Below are 24,545 nucleotides of genomic sequence, written 5' to 3'. Positions count from 1 at the left end.
CTCTCTCTCATGGACTTGGCAGAGTCCATCCCGAGTTTAGACCATCCTGGGGCAAGCAGGCAGCTCACAGGAGGATCACAAATCCAAGTTTCGAGTACAAGAATCACACAAATCAAACGTTTTACAGTATGAATCTGTGATGGACATGTCTAATTGTGATTAGCCTCTCTGAATCCAGCTTGTTCTCTGTCACATCCAATTTCAGCTGCTGAGCAGCTCTACGTCACTGTCATCATTATCTGCCCGTTTCCATCTTCTAGCAAGGATCCGTGAGCCATATATATTTTCAACTAATCCTGAGATGCTTCTATATAATCTGGGCTTCACTCAAATATGCTGCGCTGTTCAGTATGAGCGTTTAAAGCCTGGTGTAAACAGTCTTAAAGGGGACACATCATGCTCGTTTCCAGGTTCATACTTGTATTCTGGGTTTCTACTAGAACATGTTTACATGTTTTAATGTTCAAAAAACACATTACTGTTCTCATCCTGTCCGTCTGAATATACCTGTATTCACCCTCAGTCTGAAACGCTCCATTTTAGCGCCTGTCTCTTTAAGAGCCCCTCCTGAAAAAGCCCAATCTGCTCTGATTGGCTTGCCAGAAAAAATATGGAATAAAAGTGAGTTTATTCCTGACATATCCCCTTTAAGATTAGATTGAGATCTTCCGCAATAAGACGTGTTGAAATGAGGAGCTCTTGATTTAACAGTGTGACATGAATTTGTGATGAGTTGAATAAGTCATATCGTCTGGTTTCATTATAAGGATTGAATGCTTCTGCGCTCCATCCCAGCATGTCCTTATATGGATTACGCCAAACTCACTGAACATGCCTACATATGTTAATATATCCATTTATGCATGGGACATGAATTAAAGCATGAGAGCGATAGATGTTCTGAAGACATGAGTCATCATAGTAGACAGCATCATGGGTTTGAATCTGTCTTGTGACCTTTGTGAATGTCAGCGCCCGACCGCCGCTCTGTCCCGTCACTTACCACTTCAAAACGTCTAATAAAGCCGAAATGGTTTAAAAATAATGATGATAAATATCTGTGAATGGCTGTCCTTCATGGCCCGATGGCCTTAAGGAGCTCGCGACGTCTAAACTTGCACAGATTTCAAGCAGTGCTCCGCCGCCTCTGTCTCTCTGCTGCCCTTTTAGCTGCCTGCGGCTGGTGCGATTCACATATCCAGCGTGAAAACTGTGAGCTTCGGAATTTGACATAAATGGATGGAAAATTATTTTAACTGACTTCCCCGCCAACTTACAGGACTTTCATCTTGAGGATAAGCAGTTGAGATAACATCTGTCAAGTGCTGTGCTGCAAGAGGAACTACCAATTTGAATTCATGAAAAAAAGAAATCTTAAATATATATATCTACAAGCCGCAGATTCCCTTCGGCAATAAACACTTAAAGTTAAAATCCTTAGGTTCATTTTCATTATAGCAAACCCCATATTACCCCATTACTATAGAGTATATGGTAATATTTATTGATTCACTCCCACCCCAGAGATTCACAGAAAACGATGCATGCATGTAATACGAAGAGACCCAAAAATTAACGTCCAAAAACTGCGTCCATCATCATTTCTGCAACTTTGCCAGTTCATTACAAGAGGATTTTTTTTTTTCCGTCAGCCTAAACACAGCGTGTCTATCTGGTTTTCTTAAAGGGATTAAACCTCCTAAAAAGGTAAATTCAGCAAATGTTCTTTCTCCACAAAAAGCTCATGGAGGTAGGCAGTATTTTAAAGGTGTTAAATGCGAGATTGGGAGCATTTTTATTGCCGACACCCTCAGTCGGGACGGCATTACCCGACAGCCGTGTTGAGATCAAGCTGAGGAAATACCAAAGCACCGCCCACCAGCCGGAGCACAGCCAATAGGAACACTCTCTCTCTGAAATGACCTGTGATTGGCCAAAGTCTCCCGTCACAGGCTAGATTTTGTAAAGCCTGAAAACAGAGCCATGAGGAGGTGCAGAAGTCTAGTTTTCTCTCAGAACACTTGAATTACAATATGCTGAGAGGTTGTTATGGAATTTTTGCACAATGATGCCAAAAGATTATTGCCTACTGAACCTTTAATTGGACATTATAACTAAAAACAATGTCCTGTAATCGTTTCAGGGCTCTACATTCAAATGAACTAACTTACTACTTTGACAAAACTAAGTAAGAGATGAAAGAATAAAGCAATGTGGCAGGTTGATTTGTGGTCAGTTTGTAATGTGTTTCGCTGTAGAGAGTTTTTTACCAATAGTTTATTTAACCAAGACTTAATGAATGGCTAAGAGTGCTTTCTATCTCTGTCTGTGTCTATCGTTTTCTCCCTCCCTCTCTGCACAGTCTAATTGCATGATGGATAATTTAATGGCAGAGGTAAAGAGCCCCAGTCTTAGAGGGAAGTTCTCCTCTCATCTGCACGCAAAATCTCTTGTGAGAGTACAGCAAACTTTTCCAGAGTACATGTACTGTACAAATGTGTGTGTGTGTGTGTGTGTGTGTGTGTGTGTGTGTGTGTGTGTGTGTGTGTGTGTGTGTGTGTGTGTGTGTGCGGGGGACTGGGGAGGTTGCGCTCTGGCTTGTCTCCAGCTTCACAGATTGATGGCACATTAAAGTGAAGGACGCGTCACGCACCTGTGCTCGTGTACCACAGGGGAACAACACACAGGTAGGCAGGGTGCTGCAATCAGCAAGGTGCCCCACACACACACACACACACACACACACACACACACACACACACAGACAGAAACGCGTACACACACTCGGGAATTCACAGTGTATCTGACTTGTGTATTGTATATTTTCAAAGGGAGCAAACAGACGCCAAATCCTTACACAAAGAACATGTGTATCTGCTGTAGGTCCACAGTCCACATCCACACATGTGCTTTTGAAAGCCCTGCCTAGAGGGGGTTGATGCAGTATAGATCACAGCTCTGTGTGCGCCGCGTCCCCTTTTATCATCTGTGTTTGTGCGTGTGTGTGTACAGTCAGTGTGACCAAGTGAGCAACTGCAAATGTAAAGTACATGCTTGTCTGTGTGATTCGTCACATTTCACTTCAAAACAATACAGCAGCGTTTGCATTTGTATACACGGATTGCGTGCGTGTACATTATGCGAATGCCTGAAACGTTATATCCGTCTATACAGAAACATAATGAGTTATCTCTATAGGGTCGACTCATTCGCCTCCGCTGTCTGTCTATAGACGCAGGCAAGTTCCATTATTCAGTGTTATTCATGTACCGACGCCGTAACAGCACTTTAAGTACAGTAAATGCGACATGCATGTTTAAGTGCTCCATGTGCATGTAAGAGAAAGAGGAGGATAAGAGGAGGAAAGACAGGAAGTGGAGGAACGGTAGAGAATGTGATGACAAAGACAAGACAAAGACTGATAAAGAAAGCAGGTTTAATAAAAAGTATATCAAGATTATGTTTGTAACAGTACTAGGCTTGTTGCGGTGGTCGGTGTTACCGGTGTTACACGGTGGTCAGGCGCACACTTAAACCCATTTAGATAATTTTGGCAGCATGTCATCAATAGATTGTCGGACGACGGACGCTACAAACTGAAAGTGAATGCATCTGCTCCATACGGAGTCTTTTGAGAGAGTTGACAGACCGAGAGATGGCGGATGATTTGGTGTCAAAGCGAAAACCAAAAGCGCCTATTTGGCAATATTTCAGATTTAGCGAAAGCTCTACCAGAGAGGCCAGACACACATTGACCACATATTGTTGTCGCAAGTTTATTAACCGGTGGGAAAATTTCCTCTACGTCACATCCCTACCCTCTGCATGTATTTTGTATTTTGCTGTGTTCGGGACGTTTCTGGGCGTCAACCTCTATAAAAACGTAGTGACCAGGTGCCAGATCGTAATCACGCATCCAAGAGGAAACTTCGAAAATGGCTGACACAACACCGGAAAAAAAAAAACGAACGGCGAAACGCCAATTGCACAAAGCTCGTTCCAAAATAAGAGCGAATGTGGGGTTGGCTTTCACCCATTAGCGGGCACCTTAACCATCGTTGAGGCGGGGAAAAGGGGCCAACCGACAAATCCTACTCATCGTGCCTATAAGCAACAACAAGAAACAATCTCGCTGTTACTCTGGATAATCCACAGACCTCACTGGGAAAGGTTTTCATAGAACTATCAATGCTTTACAAATAAACTTGGGAAGAAAACAGTCCCTGAAAACCGTTGCAAGTGGGAAAAAATCTTTGCAATATGGGTGAAATGGCCTTTTAAAGTATTAGTTATTACTCTGATAGTCGTAGATTTTTAATTTTTGAAACACAATTAGCTCAAAAACTACAACTGACAAGCCAGTCATGCTCAATTCCTCTGTAAATAAAATACATAAAGTTTATTTCAGTGATCCCCTAAACAAGTGTGGCAGGTTGAGACTCATTAAAACTAACAAACCATCCACTTTTACAGCTGCCAGAAGCTAATGAGCTTCAATTACTTCACATCCTGTGGGCTAAAGAATTAGCTGGAGACTCCGAATTCCAGTCACTTTATCTTCTCCATCACCTCTAAATTTGAATATTAATTTAATGACAATTCAGAGTTCAGGCTCGGCTGTGCTGCCGTGCTGCTGATCTGTTGGTCCGCGGCACCTGTCAGTAAATCCTACACCACCCTTGGGTGCACACAGTCTTTGTGATCAAAGTAAATTAACACGTAATCGGATACAGACACAAGCATGCACACGCGGGCTTTTCCCGTAAGGCCGCTTTATTCTCGGCAAGTGTTTGAGGTGAAGTGTGTGTGGGAGTGAGAGGTAAACACACACACACAGATAAAGACAGAGATGTGGATATATATATGAGGTGTGATTTATTGAGCTTTCTTTTAGACAATGTCACGTCGGTCAGGGACACAGTGGTTGAGCTGAGAGAGAGATCAGACTCGCCACGCATGACCAGGACGTGTGTGTGTGTGTTCAGTGCCTTTGCGTGCCTCTGTGTCTTGTTCTGGATCTAGCCAGAAGGCTTTCATGCTGTTTCTCCCACAGTTGTGTGTCTGTTTATGTGTCCTGTATCCCTAAACCGCCATTCTCCACGTGACACGTCGGCTCTGCACACAAACCATGCGGCAAATTGATTGCATACAAAAATGCTAATGCTGGCTTTACTGTCCTCAGCATGTTAATATTGCGATTTAACCACAGGCATTGATTAAAGGGACAGTGCGCTGTTTCTGTGGGGTTTTTTGACATTGAGGAAAGCAAGGTGGTGTTGGTGGTGGTGGGGGGGCACGAGATGCTGACTCGACGCTCGCCGGTCATTTGTTACTCGGGCTCTCGGGAGGGCGAATCCCGGCGGAGTGGAAATTGTCTGATGCAAAATAAGATGTTGAAGCGCTGCTGTAGATAAATGCGAGCATATTTGCATGCATGAAGACATGCTTCGCTGTGTGTGTGTGTGTGTGTGCATCTCAGCCAGAGGTCATTTGAAGAGCAAAGCATCCAGATCTTAAACCCCTTCGGCATCGCTGCCCTGCTCTCGTTACACTTTGGTGTTTTCGGTGCCGTGCTGTGCCGCACCAAGAAATGTGCGAGTCCAAGCAGCTCACCTCATTCCTGCCAGGGCACACTGCAGCCTTCAGACACTTCAGCAAACTTTTAGCCCCACAACAAGAAACACACACACACTCAGGCATTGGAAATATTCCATTTTGTGTGATAATGATGATTGATGCCCGTCCAACAAAAAACAAAAAAAACGCTCTGCATCAAAACAAACGGTGGTCCGCTCCATAAATCAATTGGTTGGGAGGGGCGGCTCTGAAAGCCAACATTGATCATCACACGGGGCCAAATGTTAGCATCTCCAAATCATTTATTCCGGGCACCGTTTCATACACAACATCTGCCACACTGGCAGAGACGGAGGGAGGAACCTGTTACAAAACAACAGAGGCCGACGGCTGCACGCTTTAAAAGCACGTGGCGATGTGTCTTTACGGTGATCGATGGGGGACGGCTGGGTGTCTGTGAGCAAAAGATGTAAGAGCACTGCACTAGTCAAAACATAAAAGATGATTTCCACTGGGATATTAGCCAATATTGTCTCCTCAAGGGAGTTATGTGATCAGATCCACGCCCGCCGTTTGTTATCTGTGGTAGAGCAACATGATAAAAATGTGAGACATCTTTATGTGTCGCCTGGTGGACCTCCACAGTGAGAATATTGTGAAAAGCCTTTCATGAGCATCCTTTCGGAAACAACGATGTAATGAAGCAATTTTAAATGCCCACTGGCTTGTAGCAGGTTAATTTACTGTGTTTTACTGTACAGCTGTTCATTCCTGCATCTCCACTGCGCCGTTTCAAAGGATCCTTTAACTCTTTGAACTGATTCTGCTTGGTTTTCACTCCTTTTGTCTCCAAGCTTATGGTACGGTTACATTATTCCTTAGTAAGCAGTTGGTATGCACGTTCATAGACAGTTAGCATATGAATGGATAGAGGAGAGTGTCAGCGTTAAAGGATATGAAAGCCGTATTGATGAGGCATTACGAGCATTAGTTCTGTCAAAAAATGATTTGATACATCAAAATGTTAGTTTTAATGGATTTCTTTTCACTCAATTGTTTTTCGCTTACTAAGTTGTATTTAGGATGAATGGGTTTTTAAATTCTTAACCAAGGCTTTAAGTGATGTAAGTAGGAGCTGTAATGTGCCATGGAGTCAGTGTCTGACATTTCAGCCCCGTTTTTTGGCCTGAAGTTTTTAAAAAAAGATCGATTTTGGCAGAAATCTGCACCATGGAAAGGCAGGCTGTCTTATGCTGTGCAGACATTGTACATTTCTATTAATCTTGTACTGTACTGAATGTAAACACCAGATCAGTTTTGTCCATTGACAACAACAAGACTGCTGCACACTTAAAGCTGGGGTAGGCAGTTTTTCTGGCATCATTGGGCAACAAATCCATAATAACCTTTCAGCATGTTGTAATTCAAGTGTTCTGAGAGATAACTAGACTTCTGCACCTCCTCATTGCTCTGTTTTTAGGCTTTTAAAAAATGTACTTAGACTTTGACCAATCACAGGTCATTTCAGAGAGAGAGAGAGCGTTCCTATTGGCTGTTCCACAAATGCAGATGTGTATGCATGTCCCTTCAGATGGTGAAAGCCTGATTCAGTGGTGGAAAGTCCTGCAGAAAAAGTTGCTATTCCAGCCAAATATCGTCATTGAATCGTATCGTATCGTATCGTATCGTATCGTATCGTATCGTATCGTATCGTCATTGTATCGTATCGTATCGTATCATATCGTATCATATCGTTTTGTATCGTATCGTATCGTCATTGTATCGTATCGTATCATATCGTATCGTATCGTATCGTATCGTCATTATATCGTGTCGTATCGTATCGTATCGTATCGTATCGTATCGTATCATAGCGTATCGTATCGTATCGTCATTATATTGTATCGTATCGTATCGTATCGTATCGTCATTATATCGTATCGTATCGTATCATATCGTATCGTATCGTATCGTATCGTCATTGTATCGTATCGCATCGCACCGCATCGCATCGCATCGCATCGCATCGCATCGCATCGCATCGCATCGCATCGCATCGTATCGTATCGTATCGCTCTAGATGAGCCAAATATCGTCCTTGATTTGTATCGGTACCATGGAAAGTCATACGTATCGTGTCGTTGTAAAAATCGTTACACCCCTATGTATTAATAATACAGCAATGTATCAGACTATCAAGAAAAATATAATAACCAATTTCATCATAATGTGTTATTTGTTGGATTGATTAAATTGTGTCTCCCAAACCAAGCCTACACCCTTCGTACCTCCATAGCAACATGAAGCTGCATCACATATAGGGAAGGAGAACAACAGCAAACAAACAAGTCTATATGATTAGAGTCCCATACATCAGACGTGCATCACGCTCGCTCCAGATCCATTAACAATAGAACTAGGGTTACGTAACGCGGCAGCACAATACCGCCAGTATATCTGCCATTGTAGCATCCAGTGACTAACTGACTGGCCCAAAGACAACATGATTAGACACAGTGGGGAAATACGGCGAGTGAAGAGAGACAGGCGCGCACCGAGGGGGGGGAGACGGTTATAAGAAAGCCAGATGTCCTTGAGAAGATAAGTGAGTGGTGTGGATGTGGGGGGGGGGAACAGAGGGAGGCTGTGGGAGAAAGGGATGAGAAGAAAGCTGGATGGATTGAGAGGAAGGAGGAGAGAGGGGAGAAAGCTGATAAAGAGAGAGGGAGAAATATAGTCCTCCCCGGTGTAGCCTGTCCGGAGTGTCCGGTCTACGAGGCAGTAAATCGCCCCAGTTCAATGTATGCTCTCGAAACGCTGCCGCACATTATTGATAAATCAGTGTGTGTTAATGAGAGGAGCTGATGTGGCCTGATGAATCACGGCACAACAATGAGCCTCACACACACACACACACAGTCTGGCTGAAGCGTGTGTGTGTGCCGACTACCGTCATTTGTCTCCGACACAAACGTGCACATATTTTCACACTCACACAAACCAATTTGCAGTGGCTGGATGAACACTTGGCCCCCGTGCTGCAGTAACAACTCCGAGTGTTATTCTATCCTGTTAACAGAAGAGAGGAGGGCCTCCACAGTCAGCTCCGGCAGGCAGTCAGAGGACAACACAAGCTATTTTGGTTTTTCGCTTTGATATCCAATAGGCGGCTTAACATCCTCATTAGATCATATCAGCCCCGAACACACACACACACACACACACACACACACACACCCATCACACACACGCAAAGCCAAATTATCTCTCTCCCACACTCGCTGCTTAAATGATCATGAAATCTCATCATTTGTTTGTGTTGATTTATTAGTTTGACTGTGCGTAGGTGTGTTTTTATGTTTATGATAAGTGTGTGTAATTATAGACACTTGAAAGTGTGTGAAGGCTATCTTGCTTTTGAGTGTGAGTGAGTGTGTGTGTGTGTGTGTGTGTGTGTGTGTGTGTGTGTGTGTGTGTGTGTGTGTGTGTGTGTGTGTGTGTGTGTGTGTGTTTGTGCAGGGCGAGCTGACCTTGTTATAAGCTGAGTGGGCTGTAGTGCCGGGGCATCATTAGTATGGGTTAGGTCAGGGTTAGAGGGTGTGTGTGTGTGTGCGTAGAGGTGAGGGGGTGACAGAGTGGGGAGAGATGGGGGATGACAGTGGAAGAGAGGAGGTAAGGTGTGTGTGTGTGTGGGGCGGGGGGGTACGTGGGTCAAGCCAGGACACACAAACACACATCACTCCTCGCCATCCGTCTCTTAGAAGCAGGTAGCGAATGTTGGGGGACACACACACACACCTTGATTCGATCTTAAGTACGACTCCTCCTCTCCTTCAATAGCCTCAAATGGCCTTCCACAGTACAAAGGGAAGGGAACCTGAACTACCCTGCCACGATCCAGTGACGCACAAGAAGACGGCGTAAGGTGCACGATACCATCGACGCACGTACACACAGAAACACTGCGTATTTCAGGTGCCATTAGTTAAAGTGTCACAACATACTGGGCTTCAAAGAGGGTGACCAAATAGAGACTAAAAGGAGGTGAAATAAGTGGAGAAGTCTGGAAAGGATAGAAATAAACAAAACAGACAAAAAGGAACAAACTTCAGTACTTCATCTTACAGTTACAGAAATATTGGTTCCAATAAAATGTGAAGATTTAAGCATATTTATAAAATACAAGCAAATTGAAATGCGAATCTGCATGTTTTTTTCCATCAAATACCTTTAAGATAATATATAAAACATAAGTATGTACTCACTGTTTTTATTCTTTATTCATTTATTCTTTATTCGCCCGACAAAGTACAACATGTGTCAACTTTTCCAACAAAAAAGGATATTTGCGATATTTCTGAATATTTTTTTTCTTTTCCTTTTCACGGAAAATGTACAGCTGGATGGAAACTTCCACTCTTTGAGTGCGCCGACATTTAACAGTGAAATCCAATAGCATTCAGTCAAAACAAGCAGAAGCTACCACTGATATTTAAAACGTATACGAGTAAAGTTACTCCAAACACGCACGGAGGCGTTGGCAGCATCGGGTGCTGACAATGTAGGCAAGTGACATCATCAGCCTAGTGAGTAATCAGCTGGCACACCAGCTATTCATTCCCTCTACCTGCTCCTGATTAGGATTTTAAAGTAAAACCGAACACTTAAAAATACTCTGATATGTGGAGGCTATTTTAACATATGGTAAATATTGTAAGTGAACAACCACAACGGAAAAACAACAAAGCCACAGGACAGGTTATATTACAACCGGTACATGTCTGATGTTACACCACTGACCCAGAAGGGTGTCTATCCACCGTTGGTTTCCTGGTGATACTTTCCACAACGCTGCAACCAGAAGGTGATCACATTGCTTTAATGTTTCTCCGCCTGCCTGGGAAACAATTACTGACTTGGGGCGTGACTGCGCGTGTTGTCGTCGATTGTCATTTGACATTCAAGCTCGATGCAAACATAATTATGATCGTTAATCGCTGCATCCATAATACTGTCGCTCTGTCTCTGTGTATCGCAGTAAAAATGTGTTCATCTTGCATTATAAATTATAAGCCTGTACGAGCACTGATGCTGTAATATGTCACGCTGTTATCAGTCGTCTGTAGTGAAATCTAGGTGGAATTCTTATTTATAAACCTGAGGTACTTACTAGAATTTTAACATCCTTGTTTTCTTATTTTCACATGTGTGCATATAAGAAGTGAAAATTGAGATTCGGTGCCATAAACTGTATATAAAGACGGACGACATGACAGCTCCCCAAAAGTGAAGCGAAAACATCTGGATCGCCCCCTGGTGGCTGGCTGCAGTATAGGTCATAAATCCCGCCCCGTCCATGTTAGCAGATGGGACATGAGCCACACTAAAAAGTACACGTCAAATACATCTTTCCCAAAGATGGTTTCTGACATTTTAGGTAGTTCTTATCACGCTGATGTTTCTGACAAGTTTGGTTTTAATTCATTATGAGATGCTATAAAACACAGCTGAGCCATCATGATTTACCGCTGTAATTCTCACTCGCTGACAAGCTGTTGTCGTGCTTGGCTCGCGATTGGTTCGGCAGGTGACCTTGATGCCGCTGCTCCACTGTCCAATCACTACTGCGCAGACTTTGCCTCCAAATGACGTCAAAATCTCAAGCTGGCAGCTCCCGTATCCGGGATATTTTGGCTTCATTTCGGTAAAGTGGGAGGAAGTGGAAACGCGTCGTCCATCTTTATATACAGTCTGTGTTCTGTGCTTGATAACAGTCACCAGAAGCCATGAGAAGGTAACCAGAGTCAAGAGGAAGCCAACGTGACAATGGAAACCATCAGAAAACAATGGGAACCAACCAAAATGCAAGACAATGCGAGAGACAATAAGCCACGGGGATGCACAATAAACCAATAGCAGCTAAATGATGCCAGTAGAAACAATGGAAGCCGGTTGGAGGCAAATGCAAGCTGTAAGCAGGCTGTTCTGATGTGCTGCCAGGGTGAGGAAGAGGAGGAAGAGGAGGAAGAGGAGGAGGTGGAAGCTACAGCTCAGGAATATTCTAGTCGTTTATTCCTAGCCAGAGGTCAACTGTGGCCTCGGGCTGAAGCTCGGAGAAGGAGGGAGAAATGATGAGAATACACACATGGCTACACACACACACACACACACGGCCAGGGGTCAGTAGTGTCCTCCCTATGCTGACCACACACATATACACATGTAGAGAATGATGAAGACACACACACGGTACTTAACACAGACCCCTGTAAATCACAACCTGTAATGGTGACGCCGGTAATGCGTCCCTAACCACAGCCTCCGCACCTCTTCCCCAACGATTACCATAATAAATCCATCAGAGAGTGAGAAGCCATTGGGATGAAAATGGTTTCAAACAATGGACATGGCGCACGCGTGGCCTTTTTCCCAAAGAGCTGGCACCGCCACGACCTGTCCAACATACTTTACTACCGTAATTACAATATAGAGAGCAGCCGCCTCAATGGCAGATGCTGCTTCCCACGTTAGAGGTTCCCCGCGTAATTACCATGATGAACTTGGCACAGCGAGGTAATAAATATCGCCGAACACACACACAAGCGCACTTGCACGGGGCGGAGAAGGACACACACACGCGTAATGTGCATGGAAGTGCAGGGAGGTAGATGTGGGGAGAGGAACACACAGACTGCTGAGGTGAGGGGAAGCTCATTCAGGGAACACACACATGGAGATACACAAGATCTATGGAAAGTGCTTACCTTAAAAAATAGAAAGTAGACAGAGGAATAGACTGATATAGTTTTCAATAGGGGTGGGGGGAAAAAAATCGATTCACCTATGTGTCGCGATTCATTTTTTGTATTGTTGTAGTCTGAGTAACGTGACGTCACATCCGTTCTGTATACGTCAACCAAAATAATCCGCTGCGAGCTGAAACGAGAAAGTACAAGACGGCGGAGGGTCTGCATGGATACGACCTGCACTCTCACATTTAAATCCAAAGTAAGTAGTAAACACTACACATCCAGTAAAGTATGGAAACATTTTGGGTTTCACACATTGCAGGAAAAGCAGAGCTAGACATCACAGCTAAATCTGCATGCTAACTCTGTCATGGACAGGAAATGTTATCGTGTTGCGGTTGAGCCAGCTGTGATTCTCATCTCCGGGTCAAATCGGCCGACGCTACGACTGTAGAGCACCCATATACTGACATTTATGTGAGATGCATTCAAACAGCCCCAATGGAGCTGACCATGGATGTATAAAGGGAACGGAGCTGACGGGAGAGCTAGAGACGACCATGGCAAAGTTACAGGAAGTATTCACGTGTGACTACGTCCGGTTTTCAAAATAAAGTGTTAACGAAGGGAACTGTATATACAAAATACATATATAGAAATAAGATTGATTGGATTATATTCACCAGAAGTATAAAACATGACATGTCCCTTACAAATTAGAAAGAAAATACCACTAATTTGTGAGGGAAATATCTTTATTCTTAGATTTTTGGGTTGCTGGAAAAATATTTATATAAATATATTTGACTTCAGGACCTCTCTGACTACATACATGCTGAAAATCAAACATTTGTATTATATTAATTTAGATATGTTCCATAGTAAAAGTCCCTAGAAGTGTATGATTCAACTTTTTCCCATGGTCTAGTGTTAAAAAAGTTAAAATCTTAATACTTGTATAATCGCAATACTTAAAAATCCCAATACATATCGAATTGGCACCCAAGTATCGTGATAGTATCAAATCGGGAGATAGGTGAATCGTCCCAGCCCTAGTTTTCAATCAAAAAATAATACATAAGACTTTCTAAAATCTACGCCTTTAAAAAAAAAAAAAAAAAAAATCTTGAAAGAAGAATCTTGAAAATATGACTTCCAAAAAAGAAAAAACGACATGAGTCTTCAAAGATAAACTATATCCAAAGGACAATAAAACAACTATTCATTATTTACAATTCAATCACTTTCTCTATAGAGCTTTTGGTAGAAGGAAGACAAATGATGAACCCATTAATACTATTAATATAAAATCAAACCTTGGCACCGAAGTGGTCTGACCTACAAAAGTACATTGTGTTCATAGACAAACGGCCAGCTCCACTGGTGTGAGTGTGTTTTACTGTTACGTCCTGCCTCTCCTTGTCTAAATTTAGAAATGTACTTCCAAATACATCCAAAAGGTTTCACCAAGACCACAGAGCCTCTGAAAAAGGGATCGGAACATTTTGCCATCATTATTCTCCAATTTATCTTTTGGCTCGTAACGTCAAAAAAACATCGTCTTATGTAGCACAGACGCACTCGTCGGACAAATAAAGTCTCATTTAGCTTCAGTGAATCATTTTGCAATTATATTTAACATGCAAACACACAAGACAAATTAGGCCGCACTGTGTTTCACTTGCCTTGAGGGAGAAACGAGGAGAGTAATGGCCCCCCAGAATTGCAAATGAGGCGCCTCTTGACATTTTTATATCACAGTAAATCAGCGTATGTATGAGCCAAGTTCCTTGTGTGCTTGCAGATTACCAGCGTGTGATGGCATGTGTTGACATGCTCCTCAACAGAGTCATCACAGCAGTCACAACACGGGCCTAGGTTGTGCCTCTGGTCAGTGGTACAAATCTGTGTGCATTAAGCTGGATTCGACTCTGTCCATTTCCTGTGCAGTTATAAATACAGGACATGCTGTGAGCAGCTACCAGGAAGATGTGCTGGGATGCTTCCCAGATTCTGATTAAGTCCTGCACTAGAAATTACAGGCTGGGGATGTTCTCTATTGAGGCTTTACAGTTGAGGATTAATCTGTAGTCTGGCAAGTCAACCATCAAAATCCAGTTATCCAGTATAAGCAGAAAACGGAGCAAAGAAGAAGAGAAGATGAGGGTGAAGGTGTAGGAAAGAGGGAGAAACTGGAGAGTTTGAGAGGAAGGCCTGAGGGAACTCACCTGGTCTCTTTTCCATTTTTCTCCCTCGACTGCCACATAGTCGAACCTTCGATATTAATATGAGGATTTGCTTCTGGCAGAGCGACTTGTTGCTCTTTGGGCAGGGCTTGCGCTTGCTGGCGATCTGCCGGTTCGCCTGGGGGTCCTTGACCTCCCTGCGCTGGCGAATGAGGGAGCTGGCGAGAGCGGCCATCTTGACCCTGCCGCCGCCTCACCAGCCTCTGGCGGCTCGGTGGCGCCCGGGTGTCGGGGGGTACCGTGGGCCACCCCCCTGCCCGCTCACCCAGGGCGACGGAGCACCGCTGAGGGAGGGGTGCAGAGCGGAGGAGGGGGCTTCTGAGGATGGACCGAAGCAGCTGGGAAAAAGGGCAGAAAAAGGAGGTGGAGGAAATTTCGGGTGGATCCCTCCAAGGCCCACCCAAAAATGAAAATTGGTGCTCGTTGAGGTTTGGATCGATGAGCCTTTAAATGTCCTTGTTCTCTGTTTGCGAGTGAGGTTCAGGTGAAGATTTTATACGTCACTGTTCCTCTGTTGGAACACGTCATGTTATCCACCCAAAAACCAGTAGCCCAGCGATGTGCCCTGGTGACTCTGTCCCAGTCCGAATGCACCCTTAGACTCCTCCTGGAGCTCCAATGAAGTTTGACTCAACCACGTCCGAAAGGATTCAACCACAGAACCGTCCGCTGCATGATGACACCAAAAAAAAAAAAATCACATTTAGTCCTCCTAACCCGCTCAGTCCTGCAGATCAGACGTCTGGACGAAAAACGCCTGAATGTCAACTCTCCAAAAATAACAGAGGAGTGACACTGCTCCTTTGTCTTTCTGTCCCTCACCTGTAAAATGTCCCCATCCGAAACAATGTCAGAGAAGTAGAAATAAAAGTGTCCGACCTGAGGTATCAGCTCTGCAAGCTGGGACGAGGACGAAGGGGGGTGCGGATGGACGCTGCTGGACGGAGTGCGGCTTGTTCCCTCACTGTCTCTCAAGCTCTCCTGGCGTCACCCCTTTTGCGTTCACCCGCACCCTGAGAGAAGAAGGGGAAAAAGACAGAGGGGCTTGATGAATCCAGCATTTCCCAGAGATAGAGGTGACATTCATGAACGAGAGAGCGCGGGGATGGAGAGACAGACGGGGACACAGAGAGAACGAGAGGGAGGGGAGGGAGTGCAGTGAGTCTATCTATCCCCCCTATCGGATCGGGCTCTCCAACTCTCTCTCGACAGCGCGCTACAACACAGCAGAGCGCAGCGCTGTGTCCTTCAGCCACGCACGCCGCCTTCACAGCTGGGAGAACGAGGGATGAATGAATGAATGGAGGGAGACAGAGAGGGAGAGGAGAACGGGGGGGCTGCCAGGTAGCCGTGCCTTACGGTAGACGCTGTGGTGCCGCCGCTCATGTGAGAGTCTCCACCGGTGGGTGACAGTAGTCCGGTCTGGTTCTGTTGAGTCCAGCTGCACAGTGTGTGTCCATGAGTGTGTGTGAGGAGAAAGTGTGTCTTCCCGAGCAAGGCACCTCTCTGCCTCAGCGCACACGTGTGAGGGAGTGTGTATATGTGACACAGTGTGAAGGTGTGAGGGTGTGTGACAGAGGCAGCATGTGCGTATGTGAATGTGTGTGTGTGTGTGTGTGACTCGCTCTCTTGCTTGTCCCTGTTCACAGTGCATTAGCGAGCGAGCGCTGGCAGCGTGCTCCACATGCTCTCTCTGTCTCTCCCTCACTCTCTCTCTCTCTCAAAATCTATTTCCCTAAACCCTCCCCTTTGCTCTTCTTTCTCCCTCCCTTTTCTCCTCCCCCTCACTGTCAGTCTGATCCTCCTCCTTCGATGTCTGCGACTCAAAGTCGATTCCTCCCCCCGTCTCCCCTATTCTTTTCATCACTTCTCTTGTTCCCGACCGGGCCAGGCTGAGCTGGGCCGGGTCAGAGCCGGGCGCCCCCCCTACCCCCTCCCTACCCCCTCCCACCCCTCCAACTCTTCCATCCCACCCCACCTTCTCTGATGTGATGTTGGCTTAAAGAGACAAACTAAGCGAGGTTGTCGGTGCTGTGCTTGCTGCTATGACAAGGACGTATAGATGCCGTGACACCGTCTGAGTCAGGCGGGACCTTGCGTCACTGCCGTCACATACGTCAGTCAGTCACACAAACACATTCTCATCACATACACTGCATGTACAGTATGCAATCAAGTCCAACAGAGCAAAGAACTAGAAGTCAGATCAGACAGGTTGTAAACAAGCTTGGTCAGATTATCTGAGACACCTCATTTGGAGGTTAAACCAAAAGTGTTTGCACCCAAAATTTTGATGATAGTTTCCAATTGCACAGCAAAACTGTGTGCAGGCACAGCAAGGTCAAAGTTGAACCAAGACGTCTACAAGTGACAGTTTTGGTAATAATTTTAGAATTCATCTTCATTTTTTCTTCCGAATAGGTTTGTCGGTGTTACCGGTGTTACACGGTGGTCGGGCACATAAGCAGAAGATAGATGGATGGAAGGATGGATGCGAACATGCTAAACCATGATGGAGAACATTGTAAACATTACATCAACTTAACGTCAGCATGGTAATGTTGGCATTGTGAGCATGATGACATTGGCATTTGCTCACAGCACCGTCGTGCCAAAGCCTCACAGAGCAGCAAGGCTGTAGAATCTTAGTCTTTTTTTACATTTATAAAAATAGCCAAAACTACTATAAAAATAAGATCCAGGTCATTTTTATACAGTGGAAACTGCTTTTAGTAATCAGGGATACAGTGATCAAAATGTATCCTTTACGCAGAATTATATCCAGCAATGAGTTCACACTTAGGTCAAATGATGGTAACTGATAACCAGTAACCTTGAGTGAGATGGACCACGAAAGAGATGTTTCAAACTTAATTTGTGTAAATCTTCACTGCAAATCAGCTACACAGCTAAAACCTCAGCTTCAACATCATTTTTAAAATGCAAAAAGTAATGCCTGAAATTTTGTCTGTGATGAAAAGTAAAACACAACAGGGGGGGGGGGGGCTTGAGCCAGCAACTGCATGAGGCAACACCAGCATCAAATTTAGCCTGCAGTGTAATCTTCTGAGAGTGCTGGTATTTCCTTTTGATGACTTCATTTGACATCTCTATACCTTCTCAGTTGGCCTCTGTTAAAATCTGGCAGAATAACACCGGGGATAAGCTGGCAGCGTGGCAAGATTCCCATCAGCCTTTGGCCAAAGATGTAGAGACACGGTGAAACTACATCACTGAATCACAACAAGCCAAAAGCCTTATAGCTCCCTTCCATCCATCACTAGTCAGTAGACAGGGTTAGGGCTGAAGGATTTTTTTTTAAATACCTAATTGCGATTATTTTTGACTGATTTCGATATGATTTGCGATATTAGAGGGAAGGGTCATTTTTAAATCATTATTCTCATTTTCACTGAAAAACATTAATATGAGTATGGTGTGATTTTTCTGGGGATCCGTTCCAAACAGAGATGATTTGTTAAGTCTGTAGAATATAATGTATAAGCCGGGACATCTCTACAGCACCACAATATTTCATTCAAAATGTTTTTTTGATACACATTTCGCCTTTGACAAATATTGCAATTTGAAAATTGCAGCAGGCCATATTGCGATTTTGATAACATTTCTATTTTCTATTATGCAGCCCTAAACAGTTGCACATTACAATAACATTTTCATTTTCCCAATAATGAGTTTACATAAGTCGCAATGATATTATTACAGTGTCAACACAAGAAGGATATGAACTAACGAATGTCCTGCCAATTTTGATGATGGGGTATTTTTAAAACTAAGAAAAATATTTTTAAATTATTACATATTCATGTTTCAACATGCTAATCACACAACTAATTTATTATGAACTATGTAGCCATAATGATCAACAAGTTATAGCACTGTGGTCTAAACATTGATTTCTCCTCAATCAATGAAATATATGTAATCTAAGTACATTTAGAGAGAGATGCATAAAACCGGAGTCAAATTCTTTGTATGTACTTGCTCGGCAAATAAATCTGATTCTCATTCTACAAACATCTGATTCTCTCCCCTTTACTTTTGGTGTACTTGTGCTCATTGACAACAGTTTCCACTGTTGGAAAAACAACCAATCCAATTAAAGCTTTGCTGGCAGGATAAAGTATGGGGACGTCATCTTCCTGTGCCAGTGCCAGACAAAAAATGGCAAGAAAAATGATGAGGAAAACGGTTAGCATTAACCCTCTGAGACCTGTGGGATCGTGGGTGAGAATCGTGACTTTATTGTCTTTCAGAGGCTCTAGTGGGTTCAGTTTTAGGGCTAGAGTGAAGCTACAGATATCATATGAAACTAGAAAAAACTAAATCATTGGTACCAACTTGTCATGCGTCTTGAATTACATAAATGTGGTATCACTGTAAAGCTGAGACTCTTGTGGATCCAATGAGCCCAACTGTATTCATGTGTGATGATGTTAGTCCCCATAGGAGCCATTTCATTGTAGTGAGACCATTTCTTTTAAATTTGACCTCACTGTATAAAATGACCTGTGGTGACCTCTAGGATAATCACAGCCTCATGAAGCTTTACAGCCACAAACTAGAGACCTAGAGCATTCAGAGGATGGATGGCTTTCCTAGCTAGATTGACAATAAGGGGGTTTCTGAGCAGTTTACGCAACAGAAGTGCTCGCCATCCAATCGCAAATGTCAAAAGCTTTTTGATACTAAATCACAGCATGGCTTTTTTTATGGTGTTCCTCAAGGTATTGGTGTCTTAATGTGGTATTTTGGAGGGGTTATTGATCTTTTTATCAATTCTCAATTGGTAAAAAATGATTAAACTTATCACCAAATCTGTGTTACAAATGGTATCAACCCAAAAATGTGCTGAAACAACTTATGAGACATAATAGAGCATGGGAATGGCCATCATATACTTCAATCATAATGTTCTAAACCTTTATACAGTTTCACTAAAAGAAGACAAAAACGGATCTATTGTGGGTCTCAGAGGGTTAAACACAATGTTATAAAAATGTAATGGAAGTCTGATTATCAGGTTAAAACATCAGAAACGAAATCACAATGTGCCATTAGTACCCAGCTGGTTATATTCTATTAGCAACAGTGGTGAAAAATCAGTTCCAGTGATAAACTGCCCACACGGCTGTAAAAAACGAAAGAATAATTCCCCTCCTGTTTGTGATACAAGGTTTGAATTAAACTGTGATGACAGCAGAGCAACAGTGCCTCAGCCCCCGGAGCAGCCAGCGTTCCCCTGAGAAGGCAAATGTAAAATGATATTCTGTGATTGTAGGCAGACCTGCGACTGGTCTCTCCCTCCTCGTTTCTGTTGGCCTAGCAGGCAGGGAACGAGAAGAGAAAACCCTGCAGGATTTCCCCTTCGCACACACACTAACACACACACACACACATACACATGCACTCAATCACCTATCACTACCGTATTGCAGTTTCCTGAGCTGTTAAATAACGTAATTATCTCCCTCACCTTCCTTGTCCTGTCCTCTTACTGCACCATTGCTATCTTTCCCAACTCCCCAACCCAAGGGCATCCCTCGCCCTCTCCCTCACTACAAAAAAACACCCAGTCTGGAAGTTGCCCAACAATCTCCGCCTCTTAAATCACACATTGGGCCGGCGCTGAGGCAGACAGTCCACTAGACGGTGGGAAAAAAGCCTGGCAGCTTAAAAAGGACACAGTTTCAACAAGCAAGCGGATGGATGGAAACTGGTACGGAGGCGAGATTTGGTTTAGGGGGGTGTAGAGAAACAGACGCTGGTCGATTGCGATGAAGACATCACTCGGGCACAGGCGAGCCAAGATGTGGTACAGAGAGTGCCAGGAGGGAGAACAGAGCCGCCAAGGAGACGGACAACACTGGCCAAGACAGAGAGAGACAGACAGAGAGACAAACAGAGAAGGAAAGATATGCACTGAGTCAGCTTGAGTGCTTGTGTGTCCGTGCACATGTGCGCCAATGCCATCCACGGGTGGCTGGACATGAAATCTGTTTTCTGAACGTGTCAGTTTCCATCGGCAAATGCCTCCGAGGGTGACACCACGATCGGGCCTCGCCGGACACGGGGGCAGCCACAGCATTGTTTTCCACCCCGCCCTCCGCTTCCTCCACTCCACCCCTCCATCCATCCATCCACCCTCCATCCATCTCCTCACCCACACTGACTGGCCCAGTTCTGTCTGCACGTCTCACCGAGTTCAATTCAATTCACAAGGGTTCTTTAGGGAGACCTTTAACACTACACGAACTATAAAAACACATGCAGCATTAACAAAGAAAGATTATGCATAACTTATATTGAACTTGAGTTAATGATATATGCATATATAATGAGATTTTAGCATGCTCGTGTTTGCTTTGTGCATGTTAGCGTACATTAAGGATATCATTTCCCATGTTAGTAAGCTACAGTTAGCATATTTGCATTCTTCTATTAGCATTATTCTCACAGTATAGCTGAGGCTGACAGGAATTAGGGAATTACAGAGGTATCATGTCATGAACCTGCTGATGGTGCTACATGAACAATAAGAGGACCACCAATGTCTTCAGGTTTTATTCCTAAGGACACCATGAATGGCTGCATTAAATTTTATTTCGTCGTGATCATGGGCGCCTAGTTGTAGTTGAAAGTCTGGGTTGCAAGATTAGTGACAGACGAGGGGAGGTGTGGCAGGAAATGTTTCATTTAATTAACACCTGAAGGTGCCATTTCCTGCCACATAGAGCCTTCAATCGTGACCAATAAAGCTGCTCTTTCACTATAAAACTCAGTTTATATTGCATCAATCTGGTGCACTTTGAGAGCACAATTAAGAGGCTGGATCTGTGAAGAACTTTGTGCTCTAGTAAACAATTTAATCAGAATCATATTGGTTGTATAGATGTGAATGGTGATGACACAGCAAAAAAGGCACACCCACAAAGCATGGTAAAAGAAACGTGAAAGAAATGAATTAATGAAAACCACATGGAGATTACAGTATTTGCTTTGAAATGTGTACTTTACCACATTCCTATAATAACTAAAAAATATTCATCAATCATCATCCTTCTCTTTGTGTCTTCATCTTCCTCCTCTCCACACGTAACCCATCCTAACCTCTCTCCTCCTCTTCATATTACTCATCTCCTGGTCGTCCACCTTCCCATCGTCACTCCACATGTAGCCCTCTTTATTTCTCTCTCTGACACTCCAGAGGTGACTGGTCCTGTTTTGTCTCTCAGTCTAATCTAGGGCTCATTATGTAAAGGCGTGTTGGCTCATTTGTTATTTCTGGCTCCAATAACCCTGATTAAGGCTGTTTTTTCCCTACTTCTTTCTCTCTCCGCCTCCTTCCTCCACCCCGTTTAGAGCTCTATGAAATCCGTTTAAACTATTATTCTATTATTCAAACATTTAATTAGACTTCTGTTATTACTGGAAAACAGTACTTCAAAAAAATGCATGCATCAACGCTTGGTTATCGGTTATCCCTCCTGTTTCATATCTGTTCCTACTGTGGAGCAAAGCAGGCTGGAGGAGGGGTAGATGAGTGTCGATAGAAGGATAGAAGAAGCGATGAGGGCAGGAGGAAGTGTGGGAGACTGCAGCCTCACGTGATATACAAAGCGAAGATAGGAATTAGGGGATGATGTATGATGGACACGCACAAAAATCAAGGAGTGCGTCTTTATCATATACATTCATGCCTTCACGCTGTATAGAGAAATATTGCACAGTGGAGGCAGAGCTATATGACATATAGCTCAGGATTTGTCATCTCGACATCAGCAATTGCGAGCCGAGGGCGCTAATACATTATGGCTTTCTATGTCGGCCTACGTGCCGCCAAAATAAATACACCCAATAAAGATAGAAAACACACGCGGTGCATCTATAAAACCACAAATGGAGCCATGTCAAAGCTGATGCGAGAGGTTGGAAAGTGCATGTTTGTCATTTGCCTGTTTTATGAACTGTGTTGAACTGAGTTTGTGTCTATCAGCTTGTGTGTGTGTGTGTTTGTAGGTGTCGCTCCATCTGTGTGTTACCCCCCGCTCACCTCTAAATCCCTCGATACAGCTGTGGATTAGACGCTGGTAAACTATGCCTCAGCTGCGCTGTGCTGCCTCAAATAATGCAATAATGCAGCATCCCTCTGTGTCAGTCAGCGCCTGTTAACCGGCACCAGACTGAGACAAATGGGCTCCAAATGAGGATTGATATAGAGGGCTTTTCTGTGGGAGACTTTCATGAACACTTAATGCAGGTATCCACTGCTTTGTTCTCCCTAGATGCTGCAAATGAAACCGGTGACAGCAACTGAGGCTGGAGCAGAATGCTTATGTGTGCTTAGCATGTTTTACCACTATTCTACAGAGTTGATTATGTTGACAATTTCTCATGAATTTAACGGACATGATATTGTACAATACTGATCCTCCACCTGCAGGTTGTGTGATAATTTGGGGGGATTCATTTCTAATACATTCCCAAATCATATTTCCTGGTGAAACTGTGAATATTTGCAGGCAGTTGCCCCTGAGTAGTTTTGTTGAATCTTCTACAAACCAAATATGCAATCAGAATAATTTGATAAAATTCAAAACCGCATAGGCCTACATTTATACACAAAGCTACTTTACAGTTTCATGAGAATAAAGTCACAAGTTTATGTGAAAAAAGTTGTAATATTATGAGAATAAAGTAAATATTATAAAGTAGTCATTTTACGAGTTATTTTCTTTTTTTCCCGTAGAGTTATGACTTTATTCTCATAATATTATGACTTTTTTTCTCGTAAAGTTATGACCTATTTATTCTCGTAATATTATGACTTTTTTCTCGTAAAGTTATGACTTTATTCTGGAAATCTCAGATGTTTTTTCCCTCAATGTGGCCCTAATACTCCGTCAAACATTTGCACTTTGGCCCTCGCTGCATTAGACTTATATACTATATATTTAGACTATAAACTGTGTTACCTTCATCACAATGCTCAAATGTTTTGCATCTCCAGACAGATTTTTTTTTATTATTATTTTGACTAAAATGTCTCTTTTGATAGTAAAGGTTGCTGACCCCTGAGTTAGGCTCACAACATTAATACCATCATTAATTATATGTGCTATAAAAAATGTTATATAAGTTGCAGCCAGCACATAAGAACCACTTTCACAAGACAAGCATCACAACACCTGGTCAAACTGCACTAGTAACCACAGGACTTATAAGATAAGATAAGATAAGATAAGATATTCCTTCAATAGTCCTGCAGTGGGGAAATTTGCAGCAGCAAAGGGGATAGTGCAGAAAACAAGATGCATCAGCTAACACAGTAAAACAAGAGCTAAACAAAGTGTAGCAAAATATGAACCATTTAAATAGAAGGAAGTATAAAAATAGGAGCAGTATATACAGTATTGACAATAAACAGACTATTAAAAAATTGCACAAGTGGAAAATGATATTGCACAGTGAGAATGAAATGAAATTCCACCTGAAAATATCAGGTTATTGTCAGTTTTTTACACATTAACAATGACACAACACAGAAATAGTCCAAACAGTAACATTAGGGTCCTTAATTGACAGCTAATGTTAACAGGTATTAGTATAATTTAAAGAAACATGTCCTCACCTGTCTCAGAAGAGCCACAGCATCAATGTCCACTTCTTTAGTTGCCATGGTTGCCAGCAGAGCCAGGGGATGTTAGCTAGCTAGATTCTCATCACCACACCTGCCTCTCAGGTGTGTCTTTAGTCACGAAAAACTTCGTCCACATGCAGCTGCTGTTGCAGCTAATTCATCCAAACAAACGTCTGTCTGTGACGTAGGAGCTTTGAGCAACCAATCAGAAGATACTACAATTGTACTACAATTAACATATTTATGGTTAAATATTATTTAATCTTGCTCTAAATCCAATTTGGTGCTTGTATCACTATTTGATTTTTTTTT

The 24,545-nt window shown here is 43.3% G+C and overlaps 1 protein-coding gene across 4 annotated transcripts in view; it reads right to left on the bottom strand.

Moving 5' to 3' along the window:
- fgf11a (fibroblast growth factor 11a) overlaps positions 1-24,340 on the bottom strand; it is a 93,570-nt gene extending 69,230 nt beyond the window's left edge. The window contains exons 1-3 of one of the 4 annotated variants that reach the window (XM_074623880.1): positions 15,932-16,288; positions 15,395-15,585; positions 14,555-15,241 (exon numbers count right to left, since the gene is read on the bottom strand). In XM_074623880.1, coding sequence (XP_074479981.1) covers positions 14,555-14,747 — 193 coding nt within the window. In that variant the 5' untranslated portion in view covers positions 14,748-15,241; positions 15,395-15,585; positions 15,932-16,288. Of the gene's footprint in view, positions 1-14,554; positions 15,881-15,931; positions 16,289-24,224 lie in introns of those variants that run through there. The other 3 variants (XM_074623878.1, XM_074623877.1, XM_074623879.1) reach the window with 3 other exon arrangements.
- Positions 24,341-24,545: the final 205 nt, after the last annotated feature.

Source organism: Sebastes fasciatus, chromosome 22, assembly GCF_043250625.1.
Source record: "Sebastes fasciatus isolate fSebFas1 chromosome 22, fSebFas1.pri, whole genome shotgun sequence".
Lineage (NCBI taxonomy): Eukaryota > Metazoa > Chordata > Actinopteri > Perciformes > Sebastidae > Sebastes > Sebastes fasciatus.
Note: the sequence above shows the minus strand (reverse complement) of the source record. Positions and strands in the feature narration are given on the sequence as shown.